At 37.2% G+C, this 23347-nt stretch overlaps 1 protein-coding gene across 2 annotated transcripts; it reads left to right on the top strand.

The window, feature by feature from the left end:
* The first annotated feature begins 12286 nt into the window (after nucleotides 1-12286).
* On the top strand, nucleotides 12287-21785 carry LOC131029303 (transcription factor BIM1). Of its 2 annotated transcripts, none has more exons than XM_057959741.2 (12): nucleotides 12287-12521; nucleotides 12707-13559; nucleotides 13644-13727; nucleotides 13834-14256; nucleotides 14359-14470; nucleotides 14594-14730; nucleotides 15412-15520; nucleotides 17103-17172; nucleotides 17303-17410; nucleotides 17732-18576; nucleotides 20655-20778; nucleotides 20966-21785. In XM_057959741.2, the coding sequence occupies exons 2-12, from the start codon at nucleotides 13340-13342 to the stop codon at nucleotides 21089-21091; spliced, it is 2358 nt and encodes a 785-aa protein (XP_057815724.2). In that variant the 5' UTR covers nucleotides 12287-12521; nucleotides 12707-13339; the 3' UTR covers nucleotides 21092-21785. The 2 variants fall into 2 exon arrangements, with proteins under 2 accessions (XP_057815724.2, XP_057815730.2); XM_057959747.2 differs by having other exon boundaries at nucleotides 12805-13559.
* Nucleotides 21786-23347: the final 1562 nt, after the last annotated feature.

Below are 23347 nucleotides of genomic sequence, written 5' to 3' on the forward strand. Positions count from 1 at the left end.
ACATGAAATCAGATTCCTTTATAAGGACATCATGTCTAGGGTTTTAGGTTGTTGATGTGGAAAATAGCAAAAGTTTATGTTGTTGCTAGGTTTTAAGGTGATTGAGTAGTTGGAGAGAATATGAATGTGTAGAAGACTGAAGTAATGCTGAAGTGCATTAGGAATGAGCTACCAAGGATCTAACCAAGTAGTCTGTGCTACTAGCTAGATCAAACACTTGTTGATTACTCACATCTTTGACAAGTCTGTAGCCCTTAACCGGGTAGGCCCAAAAGCCTTTTGTAAATCCTCTAACAAGGTGGTTCACATCTGTGGATCTAAAATCCTCTAGCAAGGTAGTCTTTAATCGGACTTATCTCCTAACAGAGATTGAGATTCCTAACAGGATCTGTTCTGGTAAAGAACATTGTAAGACCTTAACCGGTCTGACCTTAACTGGTTTGATTCCTATTCTGCAGATAGTTACTTGTGAGTTCCATCTCACCGTGGTTTTTCCCATTTGGGTTTCCACGTCAAAATCTCATGTGTTATGGTGTTTTTGCTTCTGTGGGTGAATGCATTATTTGCTATTTGGTTTGCATGCCTGTTAACCGGTTTGTCTGCTAAACTGTTTTACCGGTTTACTGTCAGTCTTGTAAAGTGTTTAAGTGCAAAGATTTTTGGCATACTAATTCACCCCCCCCTCTTAGTATTCATCAATTGGTATCAGAGCCTACCTTTCTATAAGTTTAACCACTTGGAAAGAGATATGGGGGAATACTCTATAAGGGAACTTACTCATCGACTCACTCAGTCTGAGCAAGCCTATGATGATCTTATGGTCAAATACAAGGCATCTCAAGCAAAAAGGAGAGAACATGCAGAAAAGCTGATGGAGCTATATGAAAATAGTTCTTTAGATGAAGCAGACATGGAAGCCCTAATTGCATAAGTAAATAAGTTGAATGAATCAAACTCCAACCTGAGAAAGGAATTAGAAGGATTGACTATCCAGATGTGTCAAGAGCTTGAGAACCAGAGGAAAGCTGAATATCTGGTAAGAGAAAGAGATCATGAGATCTCCAAGCTGAAACAAGAGATCAGTGCCCTAACTGCTCAACTACATGCAAGGAGAACTGAACATTGCCATCTCTGAGAATGAAAACCTGTTGGAAACAAATACTGCTATTTCCAAATAACTCTCTGAGTCAAAGGAAATACTTGCTAAGTTCAACAAGAGCACTGTCAAGCTAGAGCAAAAGCTTAAATATGCCAAACCGGTCAAGAATACCAATGGACTTGGTTATTCCGGTCATGAGGAAGGTGAGACCTCTGGTACAAATGCTGGAACATCAAAGAAACAACCGACATCAAAGGATAAAGGTAAGAAAAAGTTTAAACCTGTTTGCTTTAACTATCTTAAAGAAGGACATACTACAAATGTGTGTAGGAGTAAGGCTTACAACAATTTTCCTTATTTCCTAAATGATAAGCCTAGATCCTATAGATTTGATGGTAACTGTTATGCATGCAACAAGTATGGGCATAGAGCATCTGAATGCAGGTCTGTTATGAATAACACTGGAAGATATCCTCAGAGGACCCAAGGAGTTGGTCCTGAACCTTTTGTGAATGGAATCACAACCAGTTTAATGCCTTCAATCATTAGCAAAGAAGCAGTGGCTATCAAGTGGCAATCGGATGGAGAGCAAACTGTATGGTATGTCATGGTCATGGTCACACTGCTGCAACATGCAGAAGGAAGAATGGAAACATGAACAATGGACCTTGGAGAGCACCTGGATTGGTCTGCTATCATTGCAACAAACCAGGTCACATTGCCAGATTTTGTAGATCAAGAAAGGACATATCTAATGATATACCGGTCACTCCAGAAGGAAACATTGATGTTGACACTATTCAAGAGGACATGAACAAAATCTGGAAGAGGAAACCAGGGGTGTTACAAGAGGAACCGGTTTCTGCACCTAGTGTGGAAATCATGGAACCAGCAAACTAAGCTTCAGAAAAGCTTAGGGGGAGCAAACGGAAAAAAGTTTCGAACCCCTGGTTTACACTGGTAAAAGACCTTAACCGGTATGTGATATCTGTCGTTTGGCAGAAGACCAAAAACGGTAAAAAGGCAAATTAGGGTTTATGCCCTAATGGAGGAGTATTAATGATGGTAGGTGAGAAACATACTTAAAAGGATTTTTCAAATCATTTCTCACTATCAGTTTTCGAGTGAAGAAAAGTTTTTCAAAGAGCAGAGCGACGAAAAAGTGATTTGAGCTGAGATTTTGAGAAATTGAGAAACCGCGAAGGAGATTCAAATTCAAACTGCAAACGGTCAAGTGGAGAACACAAAGTGGTGATTCAGCAACCGACGGAGTGTGAAGTCAAGGAGAATCGACAAGCCCTAAATTCACGTGTTTCAAAAGGTATTTCTCGAGTTCTTGAAATTTCTATCATGGCTTTCGCATCTCATACCAGTTCTAGTGCATCTATCAAGTCTGCAAGTTTTATTCAACGAAAGTCTAAGTATAATGCCCTATCACAAGTCCCGGTTGGTGTGATAGTAGAAGAGGGAATTTCTGACTATATAGATTGCAAGATTGAAGACCTAGGGTCTTTAGCCATCCACTCCCAGTTAGGTTTATTTTGTGGAAAGGATAAGAAGATCAAACCAAAGTATAATATTTTGGAGAAGAAGAAGCTCCACAATGTTGTTTACTTCCTGGAGGATTTCACAGAGGATCATATAAGGATCATTTTGAGCAGAGTCCATGGTGATAAGATGTACCTAGAAAGAACACATGACATCACGCCATAGGCAATTCATGCAGTCACCGGATTCTACAACATAGGGGAAGTGCCAACCCTAAGGACGGTAAGAAAAACTGAAATGTCCAAGCTCACCGGTTCAGTGAGCGACTCATGAGGCATGACAGTCAATTCTATCAAGGATGATCTGGTGAAGTATGCATGTATGGTGATTGGATACCGGACATTCTTAGCCAGCAGAATTAACTCTGTATCTGCTGCAGTGGTAAATGCCGCTTACCGGATGATAAAGGAGGATGCATCATTTGATCTGTGCACCGGTATGCAGAGACAACTCCTGTTGAATCTGAAGTCAATCAAACAGGATAATGCACTAAGATTCAAGTTTGGGCAACTACTGGTTGGGTTGTTCTTCTATTTCCAAGGCTACTTTCTAGGAGTAGGAGATGTCCAGTGGTCTGCTAACCAACCGATGACCAAGCAAATCAAGGAAAGCATTGAAGTAATTGGAACTGGTTACCCTGATGTTCTGAACAAGTATTTTGATGAGTTCAAACGGAAAATGCGCCAAAGAATGAGAATAAATGGTGACATCGTCAAGAAATATGAGGACGATATCTGTTTCACCATCAAGGTGGATCAATGCATAATGGAGGTTGTTGAGCCTAGACAGGAAGAAGTGGAGCCAATGGGCTATGAGGTGACGTACAATATGTTGGAAGGGTATGCCTCTACCCTTATTGCCTCACCTCTTGATCCTAAGGCAAAGAGGACTGGAACCTATCTGGAAAGGGTTACACCGGTCGAGGAACCCTCTTCAAAGAAAGGAAAAGAACATGCAGTGAAGAAGGCAAAGGCAGTGCCTACAACATCAACATTGGTTACTACTGCAACTCCAAAAGTGACCAAGCGGTCACCAGCCAAGAAGAAACCGGAAGCAGCACTAGCTAAAGTGTTCGAGAGAAAGAGGAAGACAAGGAATACCTCTCCAGACTCAAAAGAAACTGTGTTTGAGGAAAAGCCAAAGAAAACACATCAAGCAAAGAGAAAGACAAAGAATGAACCAACATCATCTACACTGGTACATATAGATATCTCTTCCTATAAACCTTTGACACATTGTCAAAGAACAATAAAGAATATTAGGAGAAAAGTGCTACATGACTTAATTGAGTGTTTTGATGACTTTAATGATGATGAAAAGGAAGCGGTTGAAAAGGAAATAATTCAGTATTTATGTGTTAATGACCGATCGCCCTCAGAGTTTAAATCTCAGACACCATATTCTTTATATATGTCATTAGATAATAGATGGCGCATTGCCATAGAAAAGTAACAGGAAATTAGGGAGAGAGTGTTTGCACAATACTTTCCCGACCTATCAAATTCTGAATTATTTGATGTTATTGATCAAAATAAAGGACTCTTCTTCACTAGAAGAAGAAGACTCTGGTTGTTAGAAGGTAGAGTTGATGATGTCGAAAAAGACACTCATCACTATATGACAACTTTTGTCTAGTCTCACAAAGCACGCCTAGCCAACCGACCAACTGAAAAAGAATCAATTATATCAAACTGGACAAAGTATTTGATGATGAAGGAAATCCGGTTGTTGAACCGATTGACGCCATTGATGTCGATGCTTTGGATGTAGAGGATGTTACTCAGGAAACACCATCTGAGGCAATAAGACAGGAGCAATAGGCTAAATAGGTTGAGAAGCAAGCTAAGGACAGATTGGAAGCGGCAAAGGAAGAGGCCGAGCAGAGGAAAAAGGATGAAGAAGAGAAGCGGAAAAAGGAAGAAGAAGAGAAGAAGAAAAAGGATGAAGAGGAGAAGAAGAAGAAAGATGAAGAGGAGAAGAAGAATAAAGATGAAGAGGAGAAGAAGAAGAAGAAGGATGAAGAAGAGAAAAAGAAGCAAGAAGATGAAAAGAAGAAGAAGGAAGAGGAAGATAAGGAACAAGAGAAGAAGAAGGAAGCAAAGAGGAAGAAGAAGGAAGAGGAAGATAAGGAACAGGAGAAGAAGAAGGAATCAGAGAGGAAGAAGAAGGAAGAGTAAGATAAGGAACAGGAGAAGAAGAAGGAAGCAGAAAAGAAAAAGGCTGAGGAGGACAAGGAAGCGGAGAAGATGAGAGAAGCGGAGAAGAGCACCCAGATGGAAACTCTGAAGGCAACCGAGAGTCAAGCCAAACCGGCTGATCTCACCAGTCCTATCAATCTCCAGTTTACAAGTGAAACGAAGCTAATGCAGAGCATCAAGGTTTCTCAAGAGTGCCTTGAAATTATTCGAAGGAAGAAGGAGCAGGATGTAATTGAAGCGGCTGTGGACACTCTTACCGGTTTGATACCCGGTACAAATCTTCCCAACACTGATTCATCACTGGCTAAACTTAAGGTCCTATGCATAGTAGTGGATGATCAGGTGTAGAGCCTAGAAGAGGCAGTAGAGGCAAATGTCAAAAAGGATCATCAAAAAGCTCTTAATATAGCTCTGGTGAAGAAGTTGAATGAGCTCCGATCTGAACTAAAGAAAGAACAAAGGATATAAGGGACGCTCTGGATGAGGGGAATCTACTACTCAGCAAGAATTGCCAACCCCATCTATTCTATGATGATGTGCTAGCTCAGAAGCAAAAGCTTCAAACGGACTTGCAGTCCTACATTAGCACATTCAAGCCACCTTATGACTCCTTTACAACTTATGGACAAACCGTTCACCGGTTTCACATCCAGTCAGCAAAAATGGAGCAAGAGATCAACACCTGGTCTAGAGATTTGCAGGAGCTACAACTGGTTCTACTCCCACAATTGCAAATTCTTCAGAAGTGCTATCTGAACCTGGATGCCTTAACAGTTACACAGGAGATGAGCACAATTGATGCCATGGAAGAACAGTTCTCCTAGATGCAGATAGAAAAGGAAGTAGCCACCTCCCTACTTGAGTCCTGGTCTTTATCGATGAAACAATTCTTGCAGGATTTTAAATATGTTTTTGACAAGTATTATTCCTTATTGTCATAAACTTTTATTATTTTGAAAATAGGATTGTTCAGCTGTACTTTGTCATTGTTGGCAAAGGGGGAGAAGAATTCTATTTGAGAAAAGTATCTGGTAATCAAAATTTTGATATATACTCTGAATATCTCAATGTTTATGCTCTTTATGCAAAATTGTTATACATTGTATTACCAAAGGGATAGTGTATATGCTTAGGGGCAACAATTTTGCTAATGGAATGATTTTGTTGTAAAACACTTAGATGTCAAAATTTTATTTTCCTAAGTGTTGCCATCAATGCCAAAGGGGGAGATTGTTGGCATTTTTGATGTTTATGTTGTGATTGTCATTGATGGACACACACTTGCATTGAGATCCCCTTTATATGTATGAGTTAGAGCACAACCAGTATTTGTTCCAACCGATATGTTGTATTATAGTCTTTAGACTATTTGTGTTTTGCAGAATGTGTCTCCCAGTCTGAAGCGACATGTTGACCCCAAGTGGTTCGTAGATCCCAAGCGGTACAAGGGACTAAAGCGGCATAACACATTTTTACCAGTCTTCATTTTTGTCAAACCGACAACTGGCATTTTGTATGAACCGGTAATACTCTGTGATGAGTTACCAACCGACATTTTGTGATGAGTTACCATCCATCGATTGTTTGACGGTGCCAACACCTAAACAATGCCTTTTTGTGTCGTGGTACCAAGTATGTCCAGGTTCATTGAACCTAGGAAATTGTTATGTAATCCTATTGGACCGACATGAAATCAGATTCCTTTATAAGGACATCATGTCTAGGGTTTTAGGTTGTTGATGTGGAAAATAGTGAAAGTTTATGTTGTTGCTAGGGTTTAAGGTGATTGAGGAGTTGGAGAGAATATGAATGTGTAGAAGACTGAAGTAATGTTGAAGTGCATTAGGAACGAGCTACCAAAGATCTAACCAAGCAGTCTGTGCTACTAGCTAGATCAAACACTTGTTGATTACTCACATCTTTGACAAGTCTGTAGCCCTTAACCAGGTAGGCCCAAAAGCCTTTTGTAAATCCTCTAACAAGGTGGTTCACATCTGTGGATCTAAAATCCTCTAGCAAGGTAGTCTTTAATCGGACTTATCTCCTAACAGAGATTGAGATTCCTAACAGGATCTGTTTTGGTAAAGAACATTGTAAGACCTTAACCGGTCTGATTCCTATTCTGTAGATAGTTACTTGTGAGTTCCATCTCACCGTGGTTTTTCCCATTTGGGTTTCCACATCAAAATCTCATGTGTTATGGTGTTTGTGCTTCTGTGGGTGAATGCATTATTTGCTATTTGGTTTGCATGTGTGTTAACCGGTTTGTCTGCTAAACTGTTTTACCGGTTTACTGTCAGTCTTGTGAAGTGTTTAAGTGCAAATATTTTTGGCATACTAATTCACCCCCCTCTTAGTATTCATCAATGTATAAATCAACTCAAGAATGAATGAATCACATAAATGATAATGAATGAAGGATAAATATCAGATCTAAATCTAAAACTAAGAAATGCAAGAATTATATGAAATCATACGAAATTCATAAGGAGAGGTACAAGCTAAACATCAATTAGTAATTCCCTATCATCGTCCAACATTCTTTAAAGATCCCATCATGATGAATGATAATTGATGAAGATTTGATGTTGTTGATTTATTTTCAATTTTGTAGACTTGTAGACTCAAATTTTGGTAGAGATTCCCTAGCATAAAGATTGCATATTCACATGAGGAAAGATACTAGCTTATATATGAGTTACAAGGTTAAAGTTGATAAAAAGACAACATAAAATGGTAATAATAAAAAATCAAGATCAAATTTTGAAATGTTAAGGCTGGAACTTAAAATATTTGAAATTTTGAGATATTTTTTTGGGACTATGAAACTAATAAACAAAGTCCCTCTAAAACAGGCTTTAGAAAAGTGAGATGTCATATTTTAGGACCTTGATATTAGATCCAATCCTATTTTTTGAATTTGATGATGATTAAATGCAAAATAATATATTGAAATTTTGAAATAGGATACAAATTGTCTTCTTGAGTTGAGGGTTAAATTTAAGGGCTAGAAGTGGTCCTAAAAATGTTTAGGGGAGTGTAAACTAAAGCAAGTGCTAAGGAGAGTGTGAAATGGGCTCACAATTGAGGAATACAATTTATGACAGTGCAGGAGTTAACATAACTAGCACCATATTTGAAATTAACCATATTACTTGAAGGGATTTTATTGGAAAATATTAAAACAAAGATTGTCACATTGTTGTAGGCAAGCTAAGAAGGCAACATAGTAGAATGAAATCTGGCATGGATTTTTGGTAAAGTATTGGTAGGGCAATGATGGAATATATAAGGAATATCATCATAAGGCACATGGTAACATCATGAATAGGTAGATAATGTGTAACCAAGAATAAATATAGACAAGTACATAAATGAAACTGGGATATAGAGGTGCACTTGTAACAAAAATCTAAGCCTGAAATAGTTAGACTATAGAGATAGGCACCTTAGTCTAGGCAAGTGTTTGAGTATCAAAAAGTCCCAAATTTGGTTTCAGAAAACTCAAGATTGGCATGACTATAGCACTAAGTGCCCTAGTTTAGGCCTTTTCTCTTGATTTTTCTCTAGTAATATTTGTCTCATTTATTTTAGTCCTTCGACACCTACAAACTGAAGCTAAATCCTATACCTAAACTTGCACAAGCATAAAAGGAGGGGAAAATGGTTGTGGCTATATAGGGGCTATATAGGGGCTTGTATTTGTTATTTCCACCTCTACAGATAACCAAGTTGGATCTGAGATAAAAGTGTACATGCTATGAACCTTAAGTGTGTCTAATATTGTGGCAAGAAAATAGAATGTATAAGAATAATTAAGAGCCCTACTAAAGTATGTTAGAGTGAACCCTAGATGAGGCAATCAAAAGGTGATGTATAAATCAGCTCAAGAGTACATGAATTACATAAATAATAATGAATGAAGGATAAATATTAGATCTAAAGCTCAAACTTAAAAATGCGAGAATGATATGAATTCATACCAAACCCATAAGGAGAGGTACAAGCTAACCATCAGTTAGTAATTCCCTATCATCCTCCAACATTCCTTGAAGCTCCCATCATGATGAATGATAATTAATGAAGATTTGATGTTGTTGATTATCTTTCAATTTTGTAGACTTGTAGACTTAAATTTTGGTAGAGTTTTTGAAGCATAAAGATTGTATATCCAAATGAGGAAAGCTACTAGCTTATATACGATTTACAAGGTTAAAGTTGATAAAAAGACAACATAAAAAAGGTGATAATAAAAAATCAAGACTAGATTTTGAAATGTCAAGGCTAATAACTTAAAAAATTTAAAATTTTAAGAGATTTTGTTGGGACTATGAAGCTAATCAACAAAGTCCCTCCAAAATAGATTCTAGAAAAGTGAGATGTGAGATTTTATGGCCCTAATATTAGATCCGATCCTAATTTTTGAATTTGACAATGATTAAATGTGATATTTGAATTTTGAAATAGGATAGTACTCATCTTCTTCAGTTAAGGGTTAAATTTCAATGCTAGAGTTGTCCAAAAAAGGTTTAGGGGGTGTAAAATAAAGCAAGTGCTAAGGAGAGTGTGAAATTGGACTCGCAATTAAGGAGTACAATTTATAGCATTGTAGGAGTTAACACGACTATCCCATATTTAAAATTAACCATATTAGATGAACGATTTTTATTAAAAAATATTAAAACAAAGATTGCCACATTGTTGTAGGCAAGCTAAGAAGGCAACATTTTAGTAGAAGGGAATCTGGCATGGATTTTTGGTAAAGTATTGGTAGGGCCATAATGACATATATAAGGAATATCATCATAAGGCACATGGTATAATCATGAATAGGTAAAGAACATATAACCAAGAATAAATATACTTCATACAAGGTAAAATAATAACATAAGGGAAAGCCTCACTATGTGCATGTTCATCACTATCACAAGCCATATGAAAGATAGGATGACTATGGAGCTCATGGACAAGTGAGATGAGTGAATCTAAAAGCAAATGATAAGCACTAACCAACCCTATACAAGAAGTAAAAGAATATGCATGATAACATAACAGTTCCATGTAAAAAAATCTTCATCTATAGTATTGAAAGACGTTAAAGCATCAAGGATGGAAGGAACACAAGCTACAAGAGAAAAGTACATATAATAATTAAAAAATGCAAGCATGTATATCAACTAAAGGAAATGACCAATGAGGATTCATGATGATCAATAATCCAAAGGTGGGATCAAAAGATATCAAAAAATGAAGGTTCAAACCCTAATCAAGATTTGAAAATAAAACGCAAGGGTGGATCTAAACGTTAAGTAAATCTAATTTATTAAATAATATATAAAATAAAATTTGGAAACCCTAATGTAGATATAGCATAACTTTTAAGGTCAAACCATAGGCTATGTAGAAATGTTGAGTTCACCCAAAAATGTAAGGGGAAAAAGTTACCTTACATAAATATCTATGTCAATTGAACAGATAACTAATCTAGATAAGAGAGTTGATATTGATCATCAAAATAACTAAAAACTAAATTCTCAAATACATAAAATAAATAAATAAAATTAAATGCATGGACTTAGTGCTAAATATTGTCATACTTTTGAAGCTTGTTGACCTAGAGATCTAACTATGTACCTTCTGGATCCACTTTTGTGAGTGTGGACTTAAATTGTACACGCATATTTGATAATCAAAATCACTAAAAACTAAATACAAAATTAAATAAATTAAAAGCATGGATTCTTAGTGTTGAATATTGCCATACTTTTGGAACTTGTTAAACTAGAGATCTGACTATGTACCTTCCTAATTCAACTATGAGTGTGGACCTAAATCATACACACATTTGAAGCTATAACTCATAGTTATAAGCTCAAACAATTTTAGAAATTAAAACATTCTAGCCTCAATTTTGGTATATAAATTTGTGTGAGGATGGGTGGTGTTTACAAAAACCTTTTCAAAATGTATTGGATTGCAAGGGTTAAGTTCTCCTTAAGCGAACCCAAGGACGAGTTAATTTAATGATGTTGAATTAAGGTCAAGAACAACCAACAAGCATACAATATACTCTTATGATAATGATGCAATGTTGATGTAATCTCTTATGTCCACTTACAATTCAATTCATGAGTGCGCTTCTTAGTTATGCCATATGATCCATTTTCATTATGGTTCTTTTCAATTACAAAAGACTAGCATGTAATTTGGATAAATTAACATTTTATTTAAGCTAGGTTGGGGGCCTAGCCCGATTAGCGTAAGCTTCTAGTGGTAAAGCACGAGGTCTAGTCTCTCCCCAACCTATGTGGCGTCGGAGGACATGTCGCATCAGCGTCACTGGTCACATTAAAAAGTTTACTCAACGCACTACGTTTATAGGGGGTGCTATACTCGATTCCTGTAGTCTAAAAAAAATGTAGTTGGTCTCGGGTTCGACTCTGAGGCTCGGGTTTTCCTGATGCACGTGGCTTGTGGGCGGTTGTGGGCATCCCTTTAGGACTAGTCTCGAGTAAGTAAGACCAAAGTAAGGTGGGTTAGGCGTTGGGCTAGGTCACGGGGATACCTCTAGAGGTAAAAAAAAACAATCAAAATGAAAAAGGCTGCTAGAATTTGAATTTTTAATATTTTAATTTTAAATTTTAGAGTTCAAATTTATGAATGCAAATTAATCCAAATTGTCTTAATGCACACACATCTAAGCCAAGATAGTAAAATAGAGAATTTTAAGGAATGCAATGAATTTTGGAGATAAGTGGTGATGCAATCTAGAAATGAATGACATCGTTCCCAACCTCTATACAAAATAGACCATCTTACCTATGAGTCACAACCTAACCCTAACAAACCAAAGCATAAATTAAAACATATATACAATATATAAAAATATACAATTTTCACCATTACACTACTTATGTCAATGATTATAACATTCATTCATGCAAGAGTAATGTTTAATTTCATGGCCGGGTTAATATGGAGGAAAAAAACAAAGAGCCATGAGAAAACGTTATTAGGCAGAGTACGAGAGAGCAAAGATTTTGGGCGTGCAGGGGCAGGGGCAAGGGCAGGGGCAGGGGCAGGTGCGGGCTCACGGGCCAATGTACTTCACTGCGATGCTGCACACCAAGAATTAAAATAGTATTTGCTGCCCCACTCGAAACCGCACGTGATCTTTACAGTGAGAAAAAGCCAAATGATATAGCGTATTGCCACGTCATCCACTTAACCACGGTAGACGCTCAACGACTTTAAACTGGATATCGAGGTCAACGGCAATCATACGTCAACTATAACATGACGTCAGCCGCCATTCCTGAATTTTAACGGGGTGTGTGCGCTTAACGGCGTTTAGTGACAACGCGGACGGCGACGGCGCAACTTGACGCCGTTAACGTGGGCTTAAAATAAAGGAAAAAGGGTTAGCCCAGCCCAGCTAGCTTGCAGCTCTGCGTGGTGAATGATTGAGAGGGAGAGGGAGGGCCAGAGCAAGCGAGGTCGAGTGTGAAGTAAGATTTTGGAAAGCTCTCTGGAAGTTTTAGGCCTTGCGTGGATCGAACCTGGATTGATGAGGAATTAGGAGTTTTGCGGGTGTTTTGTGTAGATATTTGGTTTGCGCGTGGCCAGGGATCGAATCCGGCAGTGGATTTGGCGCTTTCGTGGCGAGAATTGAGAAGGTAAATGAGAGTTTGTGTTCATTGATTGTGAATGGTGTTTTTGAGGCGGGAAGAGCAATATGCTTTTTTGTGTTAGGAGTGCTGGCTATGGCGAGCTTTGCTCGGCTTTGCACGTGCACGTAGCGTGGCGAGCTTTGTGAATGCCTTGATTTAATTCACAAGATAAGGTGTTAATTGCTTTTCAGGAACATACGTTGCGGGTTCGAGCTCCCTTCAGTCGAAAACAATTGTAGATCTTTTCAGATTATAACGCCTGATTGTGAGCTCATGATTTTCGCTGCAGATTTAGCGTGAATCGAAGAAAGTGCGTCTTTGGATTGAAGTCTTGCTGAAATAGGAAGAGAATTGAAGAATATTCCAGGTGTAATGGTGATGGAAGGAATTGTGCTCGGGGAAATGATTTCTTCCGGAGGCAGGCGTAGGTTGATCAGATAAAGTATCTTTAAGTGTGATGTTTGAATTTTTGTCCGACAGGGACGTTTTTGAAACAGCTGAGCCAGATAATACGGTCCAATTTGTCCGTCTTTGTGAGAATTTGAAGCAGAATGCGCTTTAATTTAGTTGTGTTGGTGGCTTATGGTTGCTAATGTTGGCCAGTGTTTGCAAAGCGTAGCCAAATTTTCATACTAGAATGTTTTTCTTTTTAAAGTAGTTTTTACTGTAACGGGATTATCAGAACGAGTCTCCAAAATCGAGTAGAAAGGAGTTTTGAAGCTTGAAGGCTCATAGAATTGCAGTAAACACAAACTATTTCAAAGCTGTAGACTGCTTTGCGCTAATTGCGCTCAAGGTTGTTGGCTTTAGAGAAGAAACATGAAATGGCTTTGTCTTCTCGGCTCAATGTAACAACGCTAGGAGGTTCGAAGGAATTAGCAGCAGCATCAGAATCAGTGTATATTTCGTCGCCCGGTCTCCGATCCGCAGATCTCTCGTATTCCGTGCCGATAAATCCATATTCTTCTTCGTTCCACGACTTGAGAACATCTCCCCCTAACAGGCGCTTGATGGAGCTTCCGCAACCTCAACACTCTTCTGAAGGTAAATTTGTTTTAAATTCTAGCCCTTATTGTTAAGTTTGGTAATGGCGCGTAAATTTTCAGTTAAATTACTGTGCGGTCGCAGGATCGAAAACACCTCACGACTTCCTTTCATTATACGGGAGCTCCAACTCTTTAAATAGAGCAGCAGAACACAGATCTAACCAAGGTAAGCCATCCGCCGGGCGTTTTTAAGACGAATCTTTTCTGAAATTTGCTTCTATTTTGCTTAATGTACACGAATTTTGCCTAAAATTGCTTTTTTCTTCTTCTAGGACTTTCCACCACATATCTTACAACGCAGGATTTCTTACAACCCCTTGAAAGGGGTGGGAGGACTAGTAATAATAATAACAGCCGGGGTTCAGAGGTTTCATCCGCTGAGGGTTCTGCTGCCACGTCGACCTCCTCTGTTGAGCATGTTCTTCCGGGCGGTATTGGTACTTACAGCATAAGCCACATTTCGGCTTATGGACAGAGCAATGGCAAATCTGAAGCCGGTCCTCCTCCGCCTCCTTCTCCCATGGTTCATGTCAATGCAACGGAAGCCAAACCAGAAATTGCAGCCAGGGTTACATCTGCTATGAACAATTATGGTGTAGGAGGAGGACCGGCATTCGCATTGTGGGAAGAACGTGTTCGTGTTCCAGAGGGGAATCGAACCACTGACCCGCATGCCAAAAGTGATGCAGCTAAAGGTTCGTGTTTTTTCTTAACCATTTTTCAGTTCCCCTGCAACACAATCTATTAAATGTAGGTTAAATTTGATCATTATTTTTGGTTTTATGGTTATTTCGCAGATTATGGGTATTGGCCAGCTGCTAGATCAAAAACAGACTTGTTCCTTGCCAAGAATGCATTCAGTCTCAACTCGGTTGATGTCATTCAACAGCCAATTCCTTCCTCAAGCAAGTGAGTACATGTCATCGTATGACGTTTTCGTGTCCTGTTATTTCAAATTTCTTTTAATTTCTTTTTCATTTTAATATGTTAAGCCAATTGCATAAACAAGATTTTGGATTTTCTGGTTTCCAGACAGCGGCCGCAAACAGGGCAAGGTTTTGTTGAGATGATGAAGTCCATGAAACCAATTTCAGAAGATGATGAAGATGAAGATGATGAGTATGTGGATCGAAATCGAGAGAATCGGAAGGAAATTTTGTCTCACAAAGGTATCTGAAACAAGCAAAAATCTGCTCTCCTTTTGGTTTCATGTCTCGTAGGGATTCTTTCCATGTGTAAGTTCAAGGGAAGCTTTTTAATGATATAAATTGAAATCACTTGCAGCCTAAAATGGGTTTCGTTATTCTTCGGGGACAATTTAAGAAGCTGCTATCTGATTGACATTCTGTTAGTACAACCCAAATAAAATCGATGCATTACTGGTATACTCGAGTAATTTACAGTTAAGATTAGAGCCGCTTATCAGTAGTGAATCAAAACTGTGGTCATTAGTATTGCAGAGACATTTTTTGTTGTCAGTGTTTGGGACTAGTGAGTTGTTAGTCTGTGTGTAAATGTTGCCTGAGTCCTCTTTGAAATAGAAAAATACTTACAGTGGAGTGATAAAATATGGTACACATTTTGTGTGGGTTCATACGTTTTCATGCATACTTTGCTCGATGTTCACCACTTTTTACTCTTAGATCTATTTAGTCTCTAAAAAAAATTCTTAATTTTTCTTCTTATTTGTGTGCCTTCATTATTTGAAGATCTGATGGAACATGTTTTGAACTTGCTAAGAGCTATATGCTTTTGCATATGATTTTTAGTTATGAGAAATTCTGCTTCTTGCAGAATGTAAGTGCATTTCACGAAGGTTTTACATTGGAAGCGATAATATTTTATTTCAGGTGAAGCACCATCAAAGGTAGATGGAAAAAGCAATGATCAGAGAGCCAACACTCCCAGGTCCAAGCACTCTGCAACTGAGCAGCGCAGACGGAGCAAGATCAATGATAGGTGAGTTATACCTTTGGTGTTCTTCAGTCTTGCATCTCAAATGAATTTGCTTCTATTCTCTCTGCAGTCATGCATCTCAAATGAATTTGGTTCTATTCTTTATGCACTCTTGCATATTCTCTCTTCAGTCTTGCATCTCAAATGAATTTACTTGTGTGCATTCATTTCAAGAAGGTCATCACTTTCATCCACAACATTTTCATAAGTTTTATAGTCCAATTAATCATGCATTTATACTTAAAATATAATATAGGATCTTGCCAAGTCGTCATCCTAACCCTTTGCCATTCTAGCCGCTGGACCATCTTCTGATGTTCTCCAATTGATTTAATTTTCTGGCCGTTATGATTGGTATTGTGGCATTCAACCTTAAATCATACGAGTCAAACTGTACGCCTAATGTACCTAATCCGGTTTCTAATAATTGGAGCATAAAATTTATCCTCCGGCTCTAGCTTGATTTTCCTTCTTTTAATTTAGGTCATTCTTATGACAAGTGAGCCTGACTTTTGCAATTCCTGTCGATGTTCAAGTATGGCCTCGTTTATTGTTGGTAGCTAGTGCAATGGGATAGAATGGAGTAGGGTTTCACATATATATAGGAGAGAAGCTAAAGACTTTGAATGCCCATAGAAAACTATTCATGAACAATAGGACCAACATTGCAATATCAATTGTGTCGGTACTTTAAAAAAGGTGTTTTGTTATCTACTTTAACCTAAAAGTATAAATAGTGTGGGATCTATCCATATGTTTTCAATGTTCAGGTTCATAAAAGTTTGACAGCTTTCATGTTTGAAGGTGGTTAAATAGAATATTCAATTGCTTTAAGGGCACTAAAACAGCTCCCTTGAATTTGTAGGCTTCTTCTCTAAATTTGTTTAGCTTCTATAATCTATGTTTAAGGCATCCTATTGCACGCAGATCGAGTTTTATCATGATATTTTATTCTGTACTTAAGGGATTTTTCTGAAGCTTCTTTTTGCAAATCTTTCTCTGCATTTATGTCCGTCAATTCATTCTTCCTCTTCAAAATGCCTAGTGACTTTATCTTGCGTTGAGGCACTTTTTGATTTACAAAGAGTTCCAGTAAATTTCATAGAATATGCTGAGGTGGGAGATGTTAGAATGGTAATAGGCTAAGTTAAAAGGATCTGATGAATCTGTCCACAAAAGATAAAATTTAAAGTTGTCATCATCTATGTTCCAAAATAAAGATCTGTTCTGAACTCTGCTTGAGCCTGTTAAGACTCAGAGAGGTGACCATGATAAGAGAGAGCAGAGTTTTGTTTTGTATGACAGTGGAATTTATTGTGCGATTCAAAAACTCATTTTTCTGTCATGCTTATGGGTCACAATACTGCAATACTTACCAAACAACTTGTATGTATCATTAATATGCTTGGATTTTAATACATCTTGCAAAAACTTGTTTAGATTAGAATATTGTACCCAAAATTTAATGATAATGGGTAATCTTTTTTAAGTTTAGTGAATATCTTGTTTATTAGTTTTTGGGAGTGCCTGCAGAATGATTTTAGAATTCTAACGTAACAAGTTGCCTGTGTTGTTAATGATTCAGGTTTCAGACATTAAGAGATTTGGTGCCGCACAGTGATCAAAAGAGAGACAAAGCATCCTTTCTTCTTGAGGTAATCCTATGTGGATTTATTGGGTTTTCTTTCTAATTTGTGAAATGAATTATAGACGCCCATGAACAATGTAGTATTTCAGAGCACAGTTTTGCTTGAGTCCATAACTTGATTTGCATGTCTTGGTCAGGTTATTGAATACATTCAATCTTTACAAGAAAAGGTCCGAAAGTATGAGGCAACAGAGCAAAGCTGGAACCAGGAAAGAATGAAAACTATGGTCTGGGATTTATGCAAGGTGAATATTTTTGTTTCTTGCTATGATTTGAAGAGGGATTTGTTATTCTTAGCTCTTTATTTTAGGTCCTAGAGTACAAATTTCTGTGCTCATTTTTAGGCGTCCTTTCTTACAGTCCTCATGTTTATTTCTAAGCCCAGTATAATTAATGCTACGAAGCTTATTCCACTCTTCAAATGCCATATGGTCTACTTGTAGCAAAAACTTCACTCATTTTGCGTATTTTGAAATAATATATGTACCACGATGTTGATGTCAAAATATATTTGAAATGTGCAGTGTATAAATTTGTGCTGATAAAATTTTGTTTATTCGAGACAGAAAAGCCCAGTCCATGGAGAATTGCCTGTGGATGGCTGTCGAACTATTGCTAGTGCTGTTTTAGATTCAAAACAAAACAGTGAAGTTGCTGAACCAAACAAGCCCAGAACTCCAAATGCAACAATGCATGATGAAATGAACACTGCGGGTACAGCTATGCACCCAAATTCCCAGAGTCTGATGCAGACTAACAAGTCAACTCAACTTAGCCCTGGCTGTCAAACGTACAGAGAAAAGGAAAATTCTGGGGTTTTCAACAAGCCGGTTCCCCTTACTCTTTCCATGCAACAATCTATGTACTCTCCATTTGGAAGGAACTTGACACATTCTGTTCATCCTAAGACACAGGCAGTGTCTGAAATTCACTCTTTACCGACTGTTCCAGGTATAACATCTGGCTGTATGGCAGTTAATGCCTTCACTTTTGACAGGGAAAAAGATGGAAATTCTACAGCATCTGTCCTTCTGCCGCGTTTTCAAGAAAATACTGTTAATGTGGCAAAAACTATGAGTGGACTTGAAACTCAGTGGTCCGAGCGAAGGTCATCTCAACCATCTTCAATCCCACAAGATTCTGGCCAGAATGGAGGGATACCAGTGAAAGATGAAAATTTAGATACAAAGTCAGCATGTAAGCCAGATCAGTATTCAAATATATGTCTTAATAACAGGTTATCTCAATCTGTGTCTCAATCAGAAGCTGAACTAGCAAGTAGGCAGCTGCAGCCACAATCATCTTCTCCTGACCAACATAGGGTGAATGAATCTCAACTGCCTGCCAATGAACAGGAGCAACTTGTGATTCAAGGTGGTGTCATAAATGTTTCAAGTGTTTACTCCCAAGGGTGAGTTGAGACAAACTACTATGGCCATTTGTGTTGAATTATCTATGAGACAAACTATGAGTAGATATGCATTTAGTTTTTGTTCGAAATTTTATTACTTCTTTGACCCATAGATCCATGACAAATACTATTGGTGGTATCTTATGCATTCTCTGCTTTCCATTAGTCTTTTTCCCTCTTTCACTGAGCTTGGTCGACAGCAGGCTGATTTTCAAAGATATACCAAACTCTTAAAACTCTCTTAACATGATTCAAATTGGTATTGAGTCTTGACATACGAATAACAACTCTTAGAAATAGATCATCAAGGTGCTCCCCCAGAAATTCGTACATTTAGTTTTCTTTGGTCAGAAAATATTTTCTTATCAAGTATAGACTGCACTTTAGCCTTTCGTCTGCAAAATGAAAATTGCTGTTGGCAAAGATGAGGAACAAACATATGTTGTTTCAAGCACAAAGTGAGATATAGATTCACCTTTATGCACATATCTCTGATCAAGCTAATATATTATCTATATAGGAGATTGATATTGCTGAATCCAAAGAATTACAACCATAGGTAGAAAGGTTTACTTGGCAGGCTAGGTAAATTTAGCTCTCTAGGAAGTTGCACTCCAGTCTGGATGTGCTTAATCTCATCTGAGAGGAGCCAATTAAAAGAAGTGGGAAAATTGGCATTTAGATAATTCTAATTACTCTCCTATTAGACATATTGTACATGCCAGTCAATATAAATTTAGAGTTTGCAAATCATAAGATAGATATGTTCATTATACTAGACAGAATCATTGGATGAGGTACTATATGTCTCTTTAGAGCTGGAAGAGCTTATGAGGGGTAAATTTCAGCAAAACTCATCAAAGAAGATAATAAAGACCTTCCGTTCTCATGTCCTTATTGTGTGAGTGGCTGGATTCGGAAGTAGGAATTTTCATGTGATGATAACTTAACTACATTTAACTGTTGCCAACATCTTATACCAGCTTAGCATCATCTCCTTGTTGGAGAAGACCATATGCTTGGTTGGGGAAGAAGAACCTGAATAATTTGAAGATTAGATAAGTAGTACTATTTTGTGACATAAAGATTACAGTTATAAATGGAAGTCTTTAAATTATGTTTTGTTGATTTTGCATTATATTGGGAAGATTAAATTTTTTCAGATTGCTTTCACAAGTTGTCATTTTCAAAATATCTAATTGGAAACAACTGTGCTCCATCCACTTTTCTTCACGGATAATTTGGGTCACATAGGATCAAAAGATATTCAATTAAAGTAAACGTACAAATTATACAGAATCAAAGATATGATAGCAATAACTTGTAAGATATTTCTTTAGAATGATCATAAGATATTTCTGTACAATCCCATTATGGAACAAGTAATTGCAGGAACATTTTTCTTTGAACTTGTTCTGATTTTCATTTTCTTGAAATTCAAAGAAAAATGAATTTCTGCATTTGAAAATTGAAAGAAAGTTTGTCTTTAAACTCAAGAAAACAATCAGGTTCCACCTCAAGAAGTAAAATAAATGCCCCAATCTTTTTGAATTTACTGTTGTATGTCATTTGTCTCTGTTTTTGTACTTTTGTTTCATCTTTCAATGCAACCTCGAATTAATTTGCTTTTCTCCATTCTTAAGAAACATTTCCTCCTACCTCTTGTGCATCTCAAATTATTTTGCAATTGCATTATCTTTTCATTTCTTCTTGAGAATTTTGTTGTCCCATTAATCTTTTTGCACTTTTATTTGATTTGCAGTAGAATGAAAATTGATATGCTTTTCTGTTCAAACCAATTCAATGTTTTTATTTCTTATTAACCCATTCCATGTAGAGTCGACACTCAATAAAGTTCAATTTGTTCAAAGATGCTAAAAAAGCAATATTCTGATTATTTTAAAGTAAAAGTTGATTACGATTGTGCTTTGTATTTGAGAGAAAAAGAAACCATTTCACTTGACATTGTTAGTGCCTAGGGAGCACTTCCAAACTTAAATCCTTCTTCTTGACTAACACATTTTTTCTGTTTTATATACAAAACATTATACCTTGTATTGACATTAGTGGGTTGACAGGCTGTTGGATACTTTAACGCAAGCATTGCGGAGTTCAGGTTTGGATCTTTCACAAGCAAACATATCAGTGCAGATTGACCTTGGTAGGCAGAGTGGAACAGTTGGGGTTACAACTAATGCCAAGGTCAGAAATGATGCTCACAAATAATCATTGCAGTTATTTTATTTTTTTACTATATTCCTATTTTCATATATGTTGCAAAGTGATGTTAGCGTATGATGAATAGATTGGAAACACTTCCTTTATTATTAAATGTGACTTCATAGTTTATACTCATGGGCTTTTCTTTTTAATGTAATTTTTTTACCAGGAGCACAGTCACAATCAAGAGGAGTCCTCACAAAATCATCAATTACAAGGGCAAGTAAGGGCTGCAGAACAAACTTCAGAATGTGAACCGCCACATAAAAGGCCAAAGATCGAGAGAGACCTGTAGTTAACCGCAACATATGATTGAACTACAATGTTGTGAACCATATTCTCTTAACATACTTAGTGTCATTCTGTTATGCCAAAGGGAGGATTTTTACTTCTAAAAACTTTATTTAAACTCAAAATTTGAGAAAGGAAGGTCCTAAGTCCTTTCCTTTGTGAAATATAGTGTACGGATGCAGTGTAGATTAGAGGCAGATTTTAAGCTTGTTACCATAAGCTCATTTTCCATTGTGTGACATATGAGAACAAATTAGAGAGAATTTTCAAGATTGCTTTTACGTTTCACCTCTCTAAATCCATTACCAACAGTTCTCAAACAACTTTCACCTTAAGGATCTATAATTTATTTAACGTGTGCCTATAGGGTTGTGACCATCTGGAGCAAAGTTACTGTATGCATGCTGGAAAGCATAACATGCATTTCAGAAGAATTGTACAGCCTCTCTTTGGTCTTGGGTTTGTCTGGTCTGCTACAGACCTAAAACTGCTGTAAATTATTCTTTGATTGGTGATTTATGTATTTACCCACGGCAATAAGTTATAGTCTGTAAAAGAACTTTGTAACTATCTGTTCATGCATATTCCATGGGCATTGCAGGTGAGAACATCTCAAATTCGCTTTCATCCATATTACATGGATATGAACAGCCGAAGTATGTACATTTCTAGTTAATGGAATAATTCATTTCTTCTCATGAATATTTAAAATATGTGTTTTTTAGCTAAAGGAAATAATTATTTCTTACCATGTGCACTCACTAATTCTTGCCTTTAAGATTATGCTTGAGCAGTGCCGCCGTTAGTATGCTTTGAATACTCCTATTAAAAATTTGAAAATAATGGAAATGCATTGATGTTGATCACTTTAGCTGCGCTAAAAGGAAAGATGGTAATTTTCTCATTAGATTATTTTTACACAAATTTTGTACTTAGCTCGTTTCTGTTGAAGTTTTATGACAAGGTGACTCCTTATAGTCTTACTGCTCATTATGTAAGCCTTATTCCCTTTGAATATTCCTTAATTGCTTAGGTTAAGCCTTTAAGGGAATCACATGGCATTAAGCTTATTAGGGTGAGAAATTTCACCAAAGGCTTTTGTTTGTTCTCCTTTCAGTGACCCTCGACAGGTCAATATGCTATTTAGTAGGTTTAATTGTTAGATAATGAGAAACACCCTTTTGATGTTATCTCGTTAGACCAAATATTTCAAGGTCTGGGACCAAGTCCCCCTTAAAATCCCCATGTGGTTGATGTTACCTTGTCGGACCAAAGATTTCAAGCCCTTGGAGCAAGCCCCCCTTAAAATCCCCATGTAAATGGAGCTTCCGAGTCTTCTTGTTGGATTGGGGATTTCAAGGGCTTGGAGCAAGCCACTCTTAAAGTTCCCACATGGGTGGAGCTTCCAAGTCTTTTGGTCCCTATATGAGCCTTTCTTGAACAAATTATCTAATCTATTGATCATTTGATCCATCACAAGCCGAGGAAATTCTTCTTGGCTCATCCCCATTGTTGTATTTGTGTGGATGTGAACCTCACCTCAAATCAAAAGAAATGTTTGGAAATTCAAGAAAGTGGTTTACATTTCATACAAGAAACAACAAATATGTACTTTCATTATGAAACCCCTAATCGCAAGCTTAGGGAGTGCCCACTTTTGTCAAGATCATCTTTGAAGCCTAAGGATAAAACCTCGACTCTTCTAGATAAAGAAATTGGTGAGATGTGGGTAGTAGAAAGGAACTCGTTGTCAAGTTTAGTTAGCCTAGTGAACATGGCTTAAATCAAAAATATGGTAAGAAGAATGACCTCGCCATCTTGACCAAGAATTCATCTCCTATTTCTTATTTACAACTAATTGTTATTTTTTTGGCCATCATACTTCTATTGGAACTTATATTGTGAGTGTTCAAGCTTCTAGGTGATCCTAAAACCCTTATAGCAATGAGGATTCATCAAGGGGAGATATCAATGGCAAAATTCACTCAATTTCACTTGGCAAGAATCATCCAAATCAACATTCCCTTTTAGGGAATACATTTTTGACACTTATGTACAATGATGGCTACGCTAAACTCCCTAAAGAGGGTTCATCCATATTAATGTTATCTCTTGGAATTTATAGGGCTTTATAGAGGCTTCTTGTAAGTTTAATTGGCAAGCTACTTGCCAACATCTTCACCTACTTGATATTATTTGTTTTTAGGGAATTTAGTGTCTATTTTTTTGCTAGAAATTACTTGAGGATGATTTTTCTTTG

The sequence above is a fragment of the Cryptomeria japonica genome, chromosome 3 (genome assembly GCF_030272615.1).
Source record: "Cryptomeria japonica chromosome 3, Sugi_1.0, whole genome shotgun sequence".
In the NCBI taxonomy this organism is placed as follows: Eukaryota; Viridiplantae; Streptophyta; class Pinopsida; order Cupressales; family Cupressaceae; genus Cryptomeria; species Cryptomeria japonica.